This window comes from Aegilops tauschii, chromosome 1, assembly GCF_002575655.3.
Source record: "Aegilops tauschii subsp. strangulata cultivar AL8/78 chromosome 1, Aet v6.0, whole genome shotgun sequence".
Classification (NCBI taxonomy): Eukaryota; Viridiplantae; Streptophyta; class Magnoliopsida; order Poales; family Poaceae; genus Aegilops; species Aegilops tauschii.
In genome coordinates, this window is record NC_053035.3 from 39,469,723 (window position 1) to 39,486,978 (window position 17,256).

Sequence of the window (17,256 nt, forward strand, 5' to 3'; positions counted from 1 at the left end):
GGAATCTTGCCCGGCGTCTGCATAAGAGAAAATCTCCCGCCCTCCTCTTCAAGCTGGATATAAAAAGGCCTTCGACTCGGTCAAGTGGGGATACATTCTCGAGCTTATGCAACATTTGGGGTTCCCCCCTAAATTTAGGGCTTGGATTGCGGCCCTTCTATCCTCATCTTCGTCAAGAATCCTATTAAACAGCGTGCCCGTCCCTCCGATCTTGCATGGGAGTGGATTCCGGCAGGGGGACCCCCTATCCCCCCTCCTTTTTGTCCTGGCGATTGATCCCTTGCATAAGATTCTGGACCTAGCGACTCGGAAAGGGCTTCTTCACAAGCTTCGCGGTCAGGGTGCCATCATGAGAACCTCCCTATATGCGGACGATGCGGCGTTCTTCATGGCGCCAATCAAGAGGGACATTGACAATCTTGCTGCTATCTTGCGGGGCTTCGGTGACGTGACGGGCCTATGCACCAACTTCCAGAAAAGCTCGGTTGTACCAATTCGTTGCAACCATCTTGATCTTGAGCGCATCCTCACAAGTATGCCGGCGACCCAAGCCTCCTTTCCGGTGAAATACTTGGGCCTTCCGCTTTCGGTGTGGCAGTTGAAGGCAGTGGACTTCAATACCTTGTCGACAAGGCGGCCGGAAAACTCGTCACTTGGGAAGGCCAAAACATCACTCCTATTGGGCGAACGACCCTTGTCAAGTCAGTCATTTCCTCCCAAGCGGTGTTCTCGATCACGCCTCTCATCGTGCCCTCTAGCACGCTGGATGACCTCAACAAGATTGAGAGGGCTTTCCTTTGGTCGGGTGCGGAAAAGACCACGGGAGCCAAATGTAAGGTCAACTGGAATGCGGTTTGCAGACCAAAGGAGTACGGTGGCCTTGGAGTGCTCAGTACCGAAAAGTTCGCAAGGGCCTTGCGGTTACGATGGCTATGGTTTGAATGGAAGGAGCCCAGAAAACTTTGGGTTGGCCTTGGCAACCCCTGCACCGTAGAGGACCGTGAGTTCTTCTATGCATCTACGACTATCACCGTCGGGGATGGCGCCAAAACGCCCTTTTGGACTCCCCTTGGCTTCTTGGTCGTATGCCCAAGGACATTGCACCGCTAATTTTTGAGGCCTCGACAAGAAAGAATTGGAGGGTGCGCGAGGCTCTCAAGGAGAATGCTTGGATCTCAAGGAGAATGCTTGGATCCTCAAAATAAAGCAAGGCACCACTATCTCTGTCAACCACATCTCGGAATTCTTCAACCTTTGGATGCTCTTGCATGACTTCCACCTTGATATGCAAGCGGAAGATGATATCATTTGGAAGCATGCGAACGACGGGATATACACGGCGAGCTCCGCCTACAAGGCTCAGTTTCTTGGCTTGACCCTATCCCCCTTGGACCGTATGGTTTGGAAGGCTTGGGCACCTCCGAAGATTAAATTCTTTGCTTGGTTGGCCTTGCAAGATAGGATTTGTACAGCCGATCGTCTGGAGAAGCGTGGTTGGCAAAACTGTGGCCTTTGCTCGCTTTGCAAGAGGGAACAAGAAACGGGGACACATCTCTTCTTCAAGTGTCGCTACACGCTTAGGCTTTGGAGATTGATCATAGAGCAGCTTGGACTTGCACACATGGACACCTCCGAGTGGCACTTGGATGAAACCGTCGACGCGTGGTGGCCAAAAAGAACCGACAATAATATTCCTAACCGAGACGTAATGGCCTCCCTCACCATGCTCGTTTCTTGGGTAATTTGGAACGAGAGAAACGCCCGCATTTTCCGCCACAAAAGCGCACCGCCGATGATTCTTCTTACCAACATTTTAGAAGATGCAAAACTATGGGTAACCGCCGGCGCAAAGAAACTAGGGAACATAATAGTGTCCGAGTAATTGCCATGCCACATTTTTGAGTGCGTTGTAAAAAACTCTAAACTATTCTCTCCCTTATTTAATTGAAGAGGCAAATCTTTTGTCTTCGTTTCAAAAAAAAAAAAGTGATCCAAGTGCACTGAACTAAAAGGGAGATTCCAGTTTTCAGATAATGAGTTCATGGCGTGAATTAATGATGCTGGCAACTAAACCAGACCTGGCCGTCGCCGGCGGCGGCGGTTGAGGAAGTCGAGGAAGCCACTACGTCCCGGATTCATCGCCCACCATCCAGATCGACCCATGCACAAGAGACAACACCGGGCGCACGTCGATGCCGATGAGCTGCTTCATGGTTACGTCTCGGATCCACCGCCCTCCATCCAAGTTGGCCAATGCACGAGAGAGAAACACCAGACGTACCGGCTCGTCGTCGATGCCGAAGAGCTGCTTCATTATGAAGTCGAGGGGGAGCGTCGTGTCTAGAAACTGGTGTGTGTGCGCTGCGCGCTGCTCGCTAGCGTCGGCAGCAGGGAAGGGCGGCTAGGGTTAGGACTGGGAGGAGGGAGAGAACGCTTGCACATATTTTAATTTTTTGCGTACTACTACAAGGAGGTTTCCTAAAAAAAAGGAGGTTTCCTATTTTACCGGTTCTTTCGTTGGCTGGACATAACCAATCGCGCGTGGGGTGGAAGGCCCACGGAAAAGAGGCTGTGGGAGGCTCGACGAAACGGAAGACGTAAGAGGGGAGACGGAACCTTACGTTTCTTTTAGGTAGTAGGGATACATGAACAACCATAAGTTGAACATAACCTTTTCAAAAGAAACCAAGGTTTCTTTTGCGAAAGAAAATAACAAAGTAGAGCATTAAAATGAGTATGAATTTTCTTTTAATAAAAATAACTTTCTTGTGTGAAAATTTTACGTACATTTGGATTTTATCGAACCTTGTCTACAAATTGTATTTTCTACTTTAAAATAATATTAAGCACGAACATAGAAAAACACGTGCGTAGACCTCCATTTGTTTGGAAAAATCATCCTGGCTGTAGAAGCCTCGAGAGTCCAACCGTATGGAAACATTTGGATAAAGTGCTCTTGATGCTCCTTCAATATTAAGTGCCGGTGACTTAGTGTGGGTTCGGGTAGGGGGCGGGGGTACACATCCATTCAATCACACACTAAAAACATATACAATGTAAGATGTTTAGAGAGTTTCTTGTAAAAATAAACATGTTTTCTTAAACACCGGTGCTATTTTAGATGACTAAATAAGCTTTTATGCTGTACAAGTAACTATTCGTGCTTTATAATTAAAGAACTGGTTCATTTCTATAAGCACCTCTCTAAACACCTTGTGTTGCCCAGACTTCACACACATCACAAAACCGAGGGCGCGATCTGCTCACAATTGGGCCAAACCGTATGGGCCATCATGAGTTCCACTTGTGCCATATGTCGGGTCTACCTACGTTCGTGTTCTCCCTTTATTTTTAGTGAAATACTTCCGTATTCTCTCAATTTAACATAGTTATGTGATCCATAATTTGTATTTAGCACTCATTGCAGAGCGACAGTGAGCCCTCCTACTTGACACCTTGTGCCACAAATAGACCTTATAACACAATATGGCTCGACCCAATGACTACCGTGCCCCTCCTTGCTCATGAAGATATCGCAAAAGTTATATCTCAATTACTGTGAGTTATAGCAAGCACTTGCTTAGAGAGCTCCTGATCTGGGCCACCCCACTAACGTAGGGAGGGGCGGTTTCCCCCTTACAACTTTTTCGCGCTGCTTCTTTTCATGCAGTTTATTTAGGAATCGACTTCTCGTCCATTTTAGTGTTTTTCCTCAGGTTATGCCTTTTCACCTTTTTATTCTTGTTTCCTTTTTATTTTTGGTTCCCATTTCCCCCCTTTTCATGGTTCTTATATTTTTTTCATCATCTATTAAAACATTCATATCACGTATTTAAGAAGATGTGTATTTAAACATTTCATTGTATATTTAGAAAATGTCCATTGTGTATTAAATTTTTTATCAGCTGCTTCTGTTGAGAGCATCGCCGACATATCCTAGCTCGGTTGGTTCCTTGCTCTAGAGACGCTCTATTCTGTTTCATGCTTCAAAGGTCGTCATGGTGGTGGATACTAAGTGGGGAAGAGATGGAGGTCCAGATCAGGATGGAGCACAATCCTAGTGGATGATTTGGGGCAGCCATGGTGCTAGTTGTTGTGTTCGGTTGCCGACTTGACCTTCACATCGCATCTTCAGGCCAAAGGGCAGCCATATCTATTCCTCCCGGCCATGGAGCCAAAAGGGAGGCAACATTTCTTCATCACGGAGTTTGCAACATGGAGTCTCGGAGGTCAAGTCGTCCCAAGTGGTGTTGTCCCGAGAGCGGTGAGATTGTTCCCGTGGAGAAGAAGCCTTGGACTCGATCATGATTTCCATCTTGGTTCTAGGGTCCTTTTTATAAAAGTTAGGGACCAATTTATAATTTTCTTTTAGATATGGGTCCTGTTGTAATCTGTTGTGTACCTAAATGTTTAGTTAATGCACCTTCTGGTCCTTCTAGACCTCTATTTCATAAGAAAAAAATAGAGGGTGTGAGTGTGAATCAGCTTGTGTGTCTCACCCGGAATTTTTTTCCATTGCATGTACCTCACACGTCTACGGCCGCATGGAGGATGACATACTCACCGTTCATAGAGTTGAATTGCTTCGAAAGTTTCTCAAAACGTATTACATATGTATAGGTTCTAGCTCTAGTTAGAAGAATAGTTGGGTATGAGTTACTGTGTGCTTGTGTGAGTGTGGTGTGTGTGTTCTACATTTCATCACATTCTACATTCTACAATTTGTATCCATATAGTCAAGGCTCAAAAAAAGGAAAGTAAGTAATGATGGAAAGTGGGCCCCTAAAGTAGGTACAAAGAAAAGAGTACATTGGGCAATTTTCTTGTTTCTTAGATCCAACCTATTTTGAAGATTGCTCACCATAGCACCAACACAATTGTCTTGCTCTCCCAATGTTTAGCACCTACAGTGCTAAGAAATCATAGCACGCAATGTTTACCAACATTGCACACGATCTTGCATCCCCACACCCTTTCTCTCTCTGTTCGGTGTCCATCCTCCAACTAAGGGCTCCTTTACAGGATTGGAATCCTTAGGAGTTTTTACAATGTTGGTCCTTTATTTGAAAGGATTGGACTCCATAGGAATTTTTCCTATGAAATTATTTGTACTACATTTTTTTTAGGAAATCTAACATCCACTCCAACCCTTTTTTACAATTTCTTTGTTTTTCATATGGCATCAAACACTCCTTATTAATCCTATAGGATTCAAGTGGGCATGCCACTCCAATCCTATGTTTTTCCTATTCCTAGGTTTTCAAAATCCCGTGAATCAAAGAGGCCAATATATATAAAGAAATTTTGTAATAAGAATTAAATCTGAACTTCGAAACTGAGCTTGTAATTGACTTATGCAGCATCCTTACAATAGTGTGTGCCTCAAGGGCAGACTCGTCTCATTTTGGTTGGTTGGGCGAAGTATTATGTGTACCAGTGTATGTATTATGATGTAATCATTGATTAATCACATCATAGTCTTTCCTTATAATTGTGTCCACATGTTTTGACTATTTCGCTTGCCCATGTCACTATCAATAATTATCAGTGTGGTAAATTATTTGGGTTTCAGAGTGGTGTCACCTAATGGGCTAAATTCCTGATGTAGTCAAGTTCCGCTCATCTATTAATTATAGTGATAGGACTTGTCATTAGTTCTCATTAATTATGCAAGTATTGCTTTATATTTCTATGAAATCTTATTACATATATCCTCTTTAAATTGCTACCATCATAGCTTATTTTTTCCTTACCATGTTTTGCTACCACAAATCGTTTAGCATATTGAAATGTCTTATTACATTATTTTTCAAAAAGGAGGATGACCCCCGGCCTCTGTGTCAGGGTGATGCATACGGCTATTTTACAAATCCTTTAGCATATTGAAATGACTTTTTACATTATTGAGATGATTTGTTACTTCTAAAAAGTATTGTTACAGCCATAACATCATTTATTGTTGTAGTTAGTGGTAAAAACATTATTTTTATAGCTTTGTACAAACATTGCCAACACACATACTCATCGCCTAAGATCTTCCTATTCTTCTTTCCAACGTCATGCATGTTTTTTGTGCGGTTTATATAAGCTCTTTGATTCTTCATCCTCTAGCACTTCTCTGTAAACCTTGTCTATGTCTTTGTTACTTCTTACCCAACGGACTACTATTCAAGAAATGATTGCCATCCTAAAAAAAAGATTGTCAAAATTAAAAACATGAAGCTGTGAGTTTAAATGGTAACCAGAAATTTGTGACGTGGTACATGCATGTTCGTTGGTTTCATGTAGCCGAATATTTCAGAGTTTTTGAAAACATTTTTATCATGGATTTTTGGTGCACGGTGCACCGGTTGCACATGATAGGCAGTTAGGCACTCGCCTCCGACCTGTTGCGCTCCACAGCCACCCACCAGTTTGAAAGGGAATCCAGCTGTAGGTCCTTGGCCTGCCTGACGAGCAGCATGTGATCTTGATGACCACCTTCATCGGTAAGGAAATCCAGCCCGTGAAATGGCCACTCCCTCAGAGACCCCATCCACCAGTTTCGACATGGAAATGGAATGAAATAATGGACCTGGGTGGCAACGTGTAATGGGCCATTGCTCTGCACTAGTACGACGAGATCGGGGGGAGGTAGCAACTGGGTGGGTGGGCAGCAACTGAAGAATTTGGTGCGCAACTGCGTTTGTGAAGCCCACGCACACTTAACACCCACTAAATCCAGCCCGTGAAATGCCTACTCTCCACTCCACTGCTTTTGGAATAGATTCTAAAAAAAACTACTTTTGGAATCGAATGAATTTATTGGACCTGTATGGCTGGGTGCAGAATGGCTGGCTGTCAGGCTGAGCAATTAAATTGAGAAGAACACTACGTCTGTTAAGCCCACTAATCTCACAGCTCACTGGTGCCCATTCTCCTCCATTCGCTTTGCTCGCTAGACAACAGACAGTCCCCCGTAGCAGCAGCAGAGGATAGTAGCTCGGTCCAGTACGTCTCGGGTGAAGCAGAGCAGATCGATGGCGCTCTCTCGTCGCATGGCCGCCTCCACCCTCCTGCTGCTCGTCCTCCTCGTCGCCACAGGTACGCCCCACCGCCCAGCCTCTCACTTTTCCCACCGAGCGAGCTGTGGTTTGCTCTATGGATGATGTTTTACTTACTGTGGTTTCTTTGATGTGCATGCAGAGATGGGGGCGACGACGACCAAGGTGGCGGAGGCACGGGACTGCCTGTCGCAGAGCTTCAAGTTCAAGGGCGCGTGCCTCAGCAGCAGCAACTGCGCCGGCGTGTGCCGCACCGAGAACTTCCCCGACGGCGAGTGCCACAGGCAGCACTTGGAGCGCAAGTGCTTCTGCAAGAAGCCCTGCTAGTCCGCCCGCTCGCCCCTCCCCAGCCGGCCAGCGCCGAGACGTCCGATGCTAGATCATCCTAGCCGTGCGTCCACGTTCGTCCGTGTGTCCCTCTTAGTAGAACTATAATAAAGTAGAAAATCAATCGGAGTCTCGGTAGTTTATATGCCTGATTTGTGTGTGGTGATGTTCTAAGTATGGTCGTTGTTTCAGCATGGATGGACATGCGCAATGCAATCCCCCCCCCCCCCCCCCCCCCCCTCTCTCCCTCTCTATGTGTAAGTATGATCGTGTTGAAAGAGAAATGCTATTATTGTGACTACTATATTTTTATGCGATGAGACGTTTTTCGAAGCTGTGTGAACATTTCATTTGTATGCATGAACTGATGAAGAACTATAAGTTGAGCATTACCTTGTCATAAAGAACCAAGTTTTCCTTTTGCGCAAGAAAATAACAAAGTAGAGCATTAACATAAACCCTGCAACAAAGGAAAAAATGAGAGCATTAACATGAGTACGAATCTTCTTTTACTCATAAACTATCTTATGCGAAATTTTTATGTGCATTGGGATTTTAATAAACCTGGTTTACAAAGCCTATTTTTCTACTTTTACTAAATAATATTGAACACGAACATCGAAGGAAAAACATGCATAGAGTACCATTTCCTGGAAGAACAATCCGGCCCGCACAAGCCTCCAGAGTCTAACCCTATGGAGATATTTTGGTAAAGCGATTTGGATACTCCTACAAGTAATAAGGTTGTGTCCAGTCGTTGTTATGTGGTCCATGGGTCTGATTGTAATTGTTATTACATTTACTATTCACTGTACTACCATGATTGATGAATAGATTGGAAATTTCTCTCGCAAAAAAAGAAAGTACCGGTGGTTTATAAAAAAAGCCAATTCATTCTTACAAGCACCTCTCTAAACACTGTGTTGCACACGGCTTAACACACACACCACAAGGCAGGCAGCGCGATCAGCTCACAAGTAGGGCAAACCGTTTCCAGTGTCAGACATCTTCACCGGCCGTGAGCCCCGAGAAATTTTTGTATGATTATACGAAAATTTGTTTTGTTCCGTTCATATTAGAACATGACTTTTATTTTCTCTTGAGCACCATGACAGTTACTTATGCGATAAGAGAAATAAAAAAAGTTGGTTACATTTAGCCATGAAACATGCACACAATATTTAAAAGTCATATAGTTGAGCTATCAATGCCTGTTCAACCGGTTTGCATTAATTACTGATTGACAAAAACCCTCACATCGAAGACTGGCCTATCAATTGGAATTCTTTGTGCTTGTTGCCAATCATGCGATGATGGACTTCTTGTGACTATTTTAGATAACCTTTCCCTTATCATGAGAAAATAGGAAAATGGTAAACAAAGCAGATTATGACATTCATTTTAATTGCATTTCCTTCTATATTTGCTCGAAATATAATTATAATTTCAAATATTGACTCTAGTTTAGTGGCATTTGATTACAGAATGTTACATGGACAACATAGTTTATGAGAGGGCTTCCAGGATACTATGTTGTTTAATTACAACATGACTTGGCACCATTTGATAAGAGGAAGAAACTGAAAAATGAAGCTGCTAGTAACTCTTCATGGTCTTTATTTTGGAGTAACATCTCATCATTAATATTGCTTTCTTGCACTACAACGCACATTCATTCCTTTGTTTCTAAACAAGACCTTCTACAATAGCAATTCACTTATCTGGTATATCGTCTTTGGTCTGTAGTAAGCGCTTGCTCAGAGAGTTCCTGATCTACGTCAGCTTCTATTTTGAACGAAGACGCTAGACGCGTCCGGCTTTAAATTAATAAAGCCACCAGGCAGCAACACATGGTTCGAGTAACATACACACCAACATAGTTTGGCCAAACCGCAAGGCCAGACGATCATTACATAGCGAAGATCAAATATCAGAGACCCAACATGGGCGACCAAATTCCTACTGAAGCATCACGCCTTGCCACCCCAAAACACTACCGATGCCAAAAGAGTCAAGATCCAGCTAAAGCCGAGTGCCGAAGCCACGAGATACTGCTGCTGATCTTCTCCATTGTGGCCCTCATGAGTTCAGCATCGCGTTGTTTCCCCAACGGTGTCCACATCTGAAGAAAAAGATGGCATTTGAAACTTACATCAGCCGGGTGAGCAAGGAATTTTTTTCTATCATCATCTTATTCTGGATCGTCCATAGGGACCACAGCAACGCCCCACGCAACGTCATAACACCCTAGCATTATCCCCCTGCTGGGTTTGAAGAACTGCCAATAGATCCGATCCCGACCTAGGGTTCCAGTTCTGGTGGAACACGTCCCTGACGGCACACCACGCGAACTTAGCTAACGCACCTTGGAATAACGCGTGGTTCACGCCCTCTTGGATCTCACACACTACACAGTATCCATCGGAGGGGCTGTTGCGCTTGGCCACATTATCAGCCGTTGGGAGACGATTTCTGAACATTTGCCAGAGGAAAATCTTTATCTTGAGCGAAAGCCCAGCCTTCCATAGCCCCCTAGCTATGTCTAAAGAGATTCCCTCAAACAGTTTGTTATACAAGGACTTGACCGAGAACTTATGAGACGCTATCAAGTCCCATGAGACCTCATCAGCCCCCAAGCTGAGAGGGCGGGTAGCAATCTTAGCCTGCAGCAAGTCCCAACTAGCCGCTTCTTGCGTCGAGAGGGGCCGCAAGAAATGGATCGCCGGTGGCGAGGTGCGCAAGGCGTCACCCACCAATATGTTGATGTCTGTGGCCACGTTATATAGTTGCGGGAAGGCCTGCCAAAGAGGACTGTCCGCAAGCCATTTGTCTAACCAAAAACGCGTGGACATGCCGTTATTTACGGCAAAATGAGCCCCTACCGATTGAGAACACCGGATGCACCGCCTGAATCGATCTGGGTCAGCTCAGTAATGTTGGGAGGGGACGGTTTCCTCTAAAGCTTTATCGCACATGTTCTTTTCATGTGGTTTTATTTGGGAATTGGCTTATCGGTCGTTTTATAGTTTGCTCTTTTTTTTCTCCTTTTTAGTAGTATTTCCTTGTTTTCCTTTTCTTTTACTCTTTCCTTTCTTTTCTTTCTTTATTCCTGGTTCTTGTTTTTTGTTCATCATTATTAAAACAGGTACATCGTGTATTTAAGAAAAATGTGTGTTTCATGCTCATCGTGTATTTAATAAATTTCCATGCTGTGTTTTTTAACGTGTACTAAATTTTTTATCATGTACTTTAAAAATGTTCCAGTATATTTAAAATATGATCATCGTGTATTAAAAAATGTTCATCTTTCTTCAAAAAAGGTTTAATTGGGGTTTAAAAAAATCATCATGTATTTTAAAAGGGTTCAGCATGTTATTTAAAAAAAATCATCATGTATTAAAAAAGGCTCATAGTGTTTTTTCTATAGAATGTTTATCGTGTATTTTAAGAATGTTTATTGTGTTATTGTTTCATTCATTCAAGTGAATATGAAGAATTGATACTACATTTAGGTCTATATTTATGTAATTTCTAATACATGATGAGTTTTCCCTTCTAACCATGAATTTAATTCTTAACATTTTATGCTCGAGGCATTTCTAAGTAAACTGAATACCAAGATAGCACTGCACGACCTTCAATATGGCTCTCGATGGTGCACCTCAATGATAGATTATATAGCAATATATTTGTGCTATTTGTTTTTGCAAGATCATGAACACAAATTGTTTTGTCGCATTGATCTTAGGATGAGACTTTTATTTTTGCTCTTAAGCTTGAGGCTTTGAGCTCCATGACAATTACTTATGTGATAAAATAAAATAAAAGCCCACTATATCTTCACCATCCATTACGATGTGATTCATGTCATATTCATACTACTCGTTGCGTATATGCATGACCATGGCCCACCAGGTTGGCGATAGAATTTAATCTCTAATTTATTTGGAACAGATGCCTAAGGGTATAACCTACACCACGGGTGTCCACTTTCTCACAAATCCATCTCCATCTCACATCCCCACCCATACTAACACCTCCTCTAGTTCTTGTTGTATTGCAGATTTGCAGTGTGACCCTCTTCTCTACTTCTCTCTTTGATTTTCTTTCTCTTCCTCTTCCTCTCGATCCTAGGGCTTCCAAGCTAGCATTGAAGAACACGACGGAGCAGGTTGGCTTCACAACTTGAAGCTCATGATTGATGAGATCGTGCAACATCAAAAATTCTTGCTTCGTAAATTATTATCTACAACTCCCCTCTTCCACACTCTCCTAATGTCAACAAAAATCCTTTTTGGCCCTTTTCAAACTCCATTATCTGCTTGTGATGGATGTGTGTAAGGTTGAGGATGGCAGGTCCATGGTTAAAGCATTAGTATTAAGTGCATTGGTCCTACCTTGTTGTCTAAGCGGAGTTATAGTCTCATTTGTGTTGAGCAGCTGGCTAGTCAGGCAGGGAAAATGTTGGTAACCATTCATTTCACCACGTAGGATACATCAGGCTCGTTTTTCCTTTTTAGGACCCGGCACTATATTCATTGCATACAGTAACAGCAGGCCCCTGAGTGTTGCTTGCGACCTTGATGGACGCTCCATGGCCAGGCCACCCACCAGTTTTGATCCAATCCAGCTCGGCCTGCCTGACGAGCAGCATGTGACCTTGCCAGTATCCATCGACGGGCCATCCATCATCCGTCTCTACATAAAATGACCACTGCTCTAATCCGTGAAATTCAGCCCGTGAAGTGATCACTCCCCCATAGTCCCCACTCCACCAGTTTCGGCATAAAATGGATTTAATGGACCTGGGTGCGGGTGGCAACGTGGAATGGGCGCTGTGCTGCTGTGCAGGTGCTGGGATCGGGGGAGGTGGCAACTGAATGCTGAAGGCACCACACGAGGTTCTAGAGAGTTTACGGATTGATGTTTTCTGTGGATGTAGGATTATCAGCAGCAGAAACCCTAAAAAAAAGGATATGAACCCTAAAAAAAAGGATTATCAGCAGCAGCAACTGCGCCGCCGTCTGCCGCACCGAGAACTTCCCCGACGGCGAGTGCCACACGTCCCACTTCGCACGCATGTGCTTCTGCAACTTCTTGGTTGTGTGAGATCGTGCCACCTTGCGTCTCTAGATCTTTCTATTTTGTCAGTGTTATGAGATGGTTGCAGGTCTAGTGTGAAGCTATAGTGCTCCAGACATTTCTAGAACAATTGTGTAAAATCATGGACAATGCGCATGTGTTCTGGTCCATCTCATGCTGACTGCGCGAAATAACAGGATTTTTAATCTCATGCTATATTTGCTTCCCATAATTTTGATGAGCGTGGAAAATTTCAAGCTGCGGTTAGTACTTTCAGTAGCTTTACTTTAGTTTGGTGGAGTGAATATTGTCGGTTAAACCCTGATTTTATACCTACTACTTGGGATGATTTAAAACTTGTCATGAGAGATAGATTCGTTGATGTTTATTTATACTCGTGGCATGATTAAAAAATTTATAACATTTAAAACAAGGCACTGACACCGTATCAAAATATTATGATGATTTACAAACTACTTTGTTGCACTCATTTTTAGAAGAAAGTGAAGAAGATTTTATGGATAGATTTTGGAAGGATTAAATCGTGATATTCAAAAGATACTAATTCATGAAGAGTGTTATCCTATGGACCATTTGTTCCTTCTTGCTTGCAAAGCTGAACAGGAAATAAAATGACATGTTGCCCATGAGGAGAACAAGCGCATGGTGCACATTCCAAGTGTTGATACAGATGTTTCTTCAACTACTAGGCGTACTATGACAGCCACATCCGTTGTTGCGAGGACTACATCATCTCCATCATGTGACACATCACCACCAAGAGTGCCTACATCGTCTGAGTTCACTAGTAGAAAAAGGGTCAAATGTTCAGCTCATTAGTCCTGGTTTGAATTTGAGCTGGCACTAATGTGACCATTAGTGCCAGTTCCAACGGCTAGGCGGGCCTCTCTCATTAGTACCGGTTCGTGCCGAACTTTTAGCACCGGTTTGTGCCACGAGCCGGTACTAAAGAGAATGGTGGCAGGATGTTGTCAGACTGGGCCCCTCCAGCATCTTTAGTACAGGTTCGTGCCTCGAACCGGTACAAAAGGTCGTCCTATATAAACCCTTCGTCCACCCGCACTCTGTTCTTCCCCCTTTCCCCTCTCCCTCTCCTCTGTTCTTCCCTTCTTCCTCTCGAGCTCATCACAAATTTTGCCCAAAAATTGTCAAGATTTGCAGGCCCCCATCCATTCAAATGATCACAAAGGTTAGCAACTTTGTCCTTTCATCTCTCATTGCTAGATTAGCTCTTGCATTGGTTTATATAGTGATTAATTGTGGGTTTTAGTAATTTGGGAGGAATTATATGTGGTAGTATTTGATTTATATGCAATTTGAGGTCAAAATAACACTTAGTTTGCATATGTAGGTGTGGTTTACTTAGTGCCTTCTAAATCTCCGTCGTAACCACCGTCGATCACCCGCACCGTCCCGTTGCCGGCACCACCTTGTGGTGAGCCTATTGTTCTTATCTTTTTTATATAAAAAATTCATGTTTGTGTGATTTGGATATATAGTTACTGTTGGGGATCGTAGCAGAATTTTAAAATTTTCTACGCATCACCAAGATCCATCTATGTAGTCTACTAGCAACGAGAGGGAAGGAGTGCATCTACATACCCTTGTAGATCGCGAGCGGAAGCGTTCTAGTGAACGGGGTTGATGGAGTCGTACTCGTCGTGATCCAAATCACCGATGACCGAGCGCCGAACGGACGGCACCTCCGCGTTCAACACACGTACGGAGCAGCGACGTCTCCTCCTTCTTGATCCAGCAAGGGGGAAGGAGAGGTTGATGGAGATCCAGCAGCACGACGGCGTGGTGGTGGAAGTAGCGGGGATCCCGGCAGGGCTTCGCCAAGCGCAAGCGGGGAGGAGAGGTGTTGCAGGGGGAGAGGGAGGCTCCAGGGGCTGTGGTGCTGCTGCCCTCCCTTCCCCCCACTATTTATAGGGGTCCTGGGGGGGGGGTCGCCGGCCACCCTGGAGATCCCATCTGAGGGGGGGCGGCGGCCAAGGGGGTGGCTTGCCCCCCAAGGCAAGTGGGGCGCCCCCCACCCCTAGGGTTTCCAACCCTAGGCGCAGGGGGAGGCCCAAGGGGGGGCGCCCCAGCCCACTAAGGGCTGGTTCCCTTCCCACTTCAGCCCATGGGGCCCTCCGGGACAGGTGGCCCCACCCGGTGGACCCCCGGGACCCTTCCGGTGGTCCTGGTACAATACCGATAACCCCCGAAACTTTCCCGGTGGCTGAAACTGGACTTCCTATATATAATTCTTCACCTCCGGACCATTTCGGAACTCCTCGTGACGTTCGGGATCTCATCCGGGACTCCGAACAACTTTCGGATTTCCGCATACTAATATCTCTACAACCCTAGCGTCACCGAACCTTAAGTGTGTAGACCCTACGGGTTCGGGAGACATGCAGACATGACCGAGACGCCTCTCCGGTCAATAACCAACAGCGGGATCTGGATTCCCATGTTGGCTCCCACATGCTCCACGATGATCTCATCGGATGAACCACGATGTCGAGGATTCAATCAATCCCGTATACAATTCCCTTTGTCAATCGGTACGTTACTTGCCCGAGATTCGTTCGTTGGTATCCCAATACCTTGTTCAATCTCGTTACCGGCAAGTCACTTTACTCGTACCGTAATGCATGATCCCGTGACTAACTCCTTAGTCATATTGAGCTCATTATGATGATGCATTACCGAGTGGGCCCAGAGATACCTCTCCGTCATACGGAGTGACAAATCCCAGTCTCGATCCGTGTCAACCCAACAGACACTTTCAGAGATACCTGTAGTGTACCTTTATAGTCACCCAGTTACGTTGTGACGTTTGGCACACCCAAAGCACTCCTACGGCATCCGGGAGTTACACGATCGCATGGTCTAAGGAGAAGATACTTGACATTGAAAAAGCTCTAGCAAACGAACTACACGATCTTTGAGCTATGCTTAGGATTGGGTCTTGTCCATCACATCATTCTCCTAATGATGTGATCCCGTTATCAATGACATCCAATGTCCATAGTCAGGAAACCATGACTATCTGTTGATCAATGAGCTAGTCAACTAGAGGCTTACTAGGGACACGTTGTGGTCTATGTATTCACACATGTATTACGATTTCCGGATAACACAATTATAGCATGAACAATAGACAATTATCATGAACAAGGAAATATAATAATAACCATTTATTATTGCCTCTAGGGCATATTTCCAACAGTCTCCCACTTGCACTATAGTCAATAATCTAGTTACATTGTGATGAATCGAACACCCATAGAATTCTGGTGTTGATCATGTTTTTCTCTAGGGAGAGGTTTAGTCAACGGATCTGCTACATTCAGGTCCGTATGTACTTTACAAATATCTATGTCTCCATTTTGAACACTTTCACGAATGGAGTTGAAGCGACGCTTGATATGCCTGGTCTTCCTGTGAAACCTGGGCTCCTTGGCAAGGGCAATAGCTCCAGTGTTGTCACAGAAGAGAGTCATCGGGCCCGACGCATTGGGAATCACCCCTAGGTCGGTAATGAACTCCTTTATCCAGACTGCTTCCTGTGCTGCCTCTGAGGCCGCCATGTACTCCGCTTCACATGTAGATCCCGCCACGACGCTTTGCTTGCAACTGCACCAGCTTACTGCCCCTCCATTCAAAATATACACCTATCCGGTTTGTGACTTCGAGTCATCCAGATCTGTGTCGAAGCTAGCATCGACGTAACCCTTTACGACGAGCTCTTCGTCACCTCCATGAACGAGAAACATATCCTTAGTCCTCTTCAGGTACTTTAGGATATTCTTGACCGCTGTCCAGTGTTCCATGCCGGGATTACTTTGGTACCTACCTACCAAACTTACGGCAAGGTTTACATCAGGTCTGGTACACAGCATGGCATACATAATAGACCCTATGGCCGAGGCATAGGGGATGACACTCATCTTTTCTCTATCTTCTGCCGTGGTCGGGCATTGAGCCGTGCTCAATTGCACACCTTGCAATACAGGCAAGAACCCCTTCTTGGACTGATCCATATTGAACTTCTTCAATATCTTGTCAAGGTACGTACTCTGTGAAAGACCAATGAGGCGTCTTGATCTATCTCTATAGATCTTGATGCCTAATATATAAGCAGCTTCTCCAAGGTCCTTCATTGAAAAACACTTATTCAAATAGGCCTTTATACTTTCCAAGAATTCTATATCATTTCCCATTAATAGTATGTCATCCACATATAATAAGAGAAATGCTACAGAGCTCCCACTCACTTTCTTGTAAACACAGGCTTCTCCATAAGTCTGTGTAAACCCAAACGCTTTGATCATCTCATCAAAACGAATGTTCCAACTCCGAGATGCTTGCACCAGCCCATAGATGGAGCGCTGGAGCTTGCATACCTTGTTAGCATTCTTAGGATCGACAAAACCTTCCGGCTGCATCATATACAATTCTTCCTTAAGAAAGCCGTTAAGGAATGCCGTTTTGATGTCCATTTGCCATATCTCGTAATCATAGAATGCGGCAATTGCTAACATGATTCGGACGGACTTCAGCTTCGCTACGGGTGAGAAAGTCTCATCGTAGTCAACCCCTTGAACTTGTCGATAACCCTTAGCGACAAGTCGAGCCTTATAGATGGTCACATTACCATCCGCGTCTGTCTTCTTCTTAAAGATCCATTTATTTTCTATGGCTCGCCGATCATCGGGCAAGTCAGTCAAAGTCCATACTTCGTTTTCATACATGGATCCTATCTCGGATTTCATGGCTTCTAGCCATTTGT

General features: G+C 44.5%; 1 protein-coding gene across 1 annotated transcript; it reads left to right on the top strand.

The window, feature by feature from the left end:
• Positions 1 to 6,829: 6,829 nt before the first annotated feature.
• On the top strand, positions 6,830 to 7,757 carry LOC109784293 (defensin-like protein CAL1). The gene is made up of 2 exons (XM_020342891.4): positions 6,830 to 7,083; positions 7,186 to 7,757. The coding sequence occupies exons 1-2, from the start codon at positions 7,020 to 7,022 to the stop codon at positions 7,368 to 7,370; spliced, it is 249 nt and encodes an 82-aa protein (XP_020198480.1). The 5' UTR covers positions 6,830 to 7,019; the 3' UTR covers positions 7,371 to 7,757.
• Positions 7,758 to 17,256: the final 9,499 nt, after the last annotated feature.

Excerpts from the sequence above, each read along its gene's own strand:
- LOC109784293 (XM_020342891.4), top strand. The coding sequence starts at position 7,020 with ATGGCGCTCTCTCGTCGCATGGCCGCCTCCACCCTCCTGCTGCTCGTC. Across the intron at positions 7,084-7,185 it reads CGTCCTCCTCGTCGCCACAG|AGATGGGGGCGACGACGACC; the intron begins GTACGCCCCACC and ends ATGTGCATGCAG.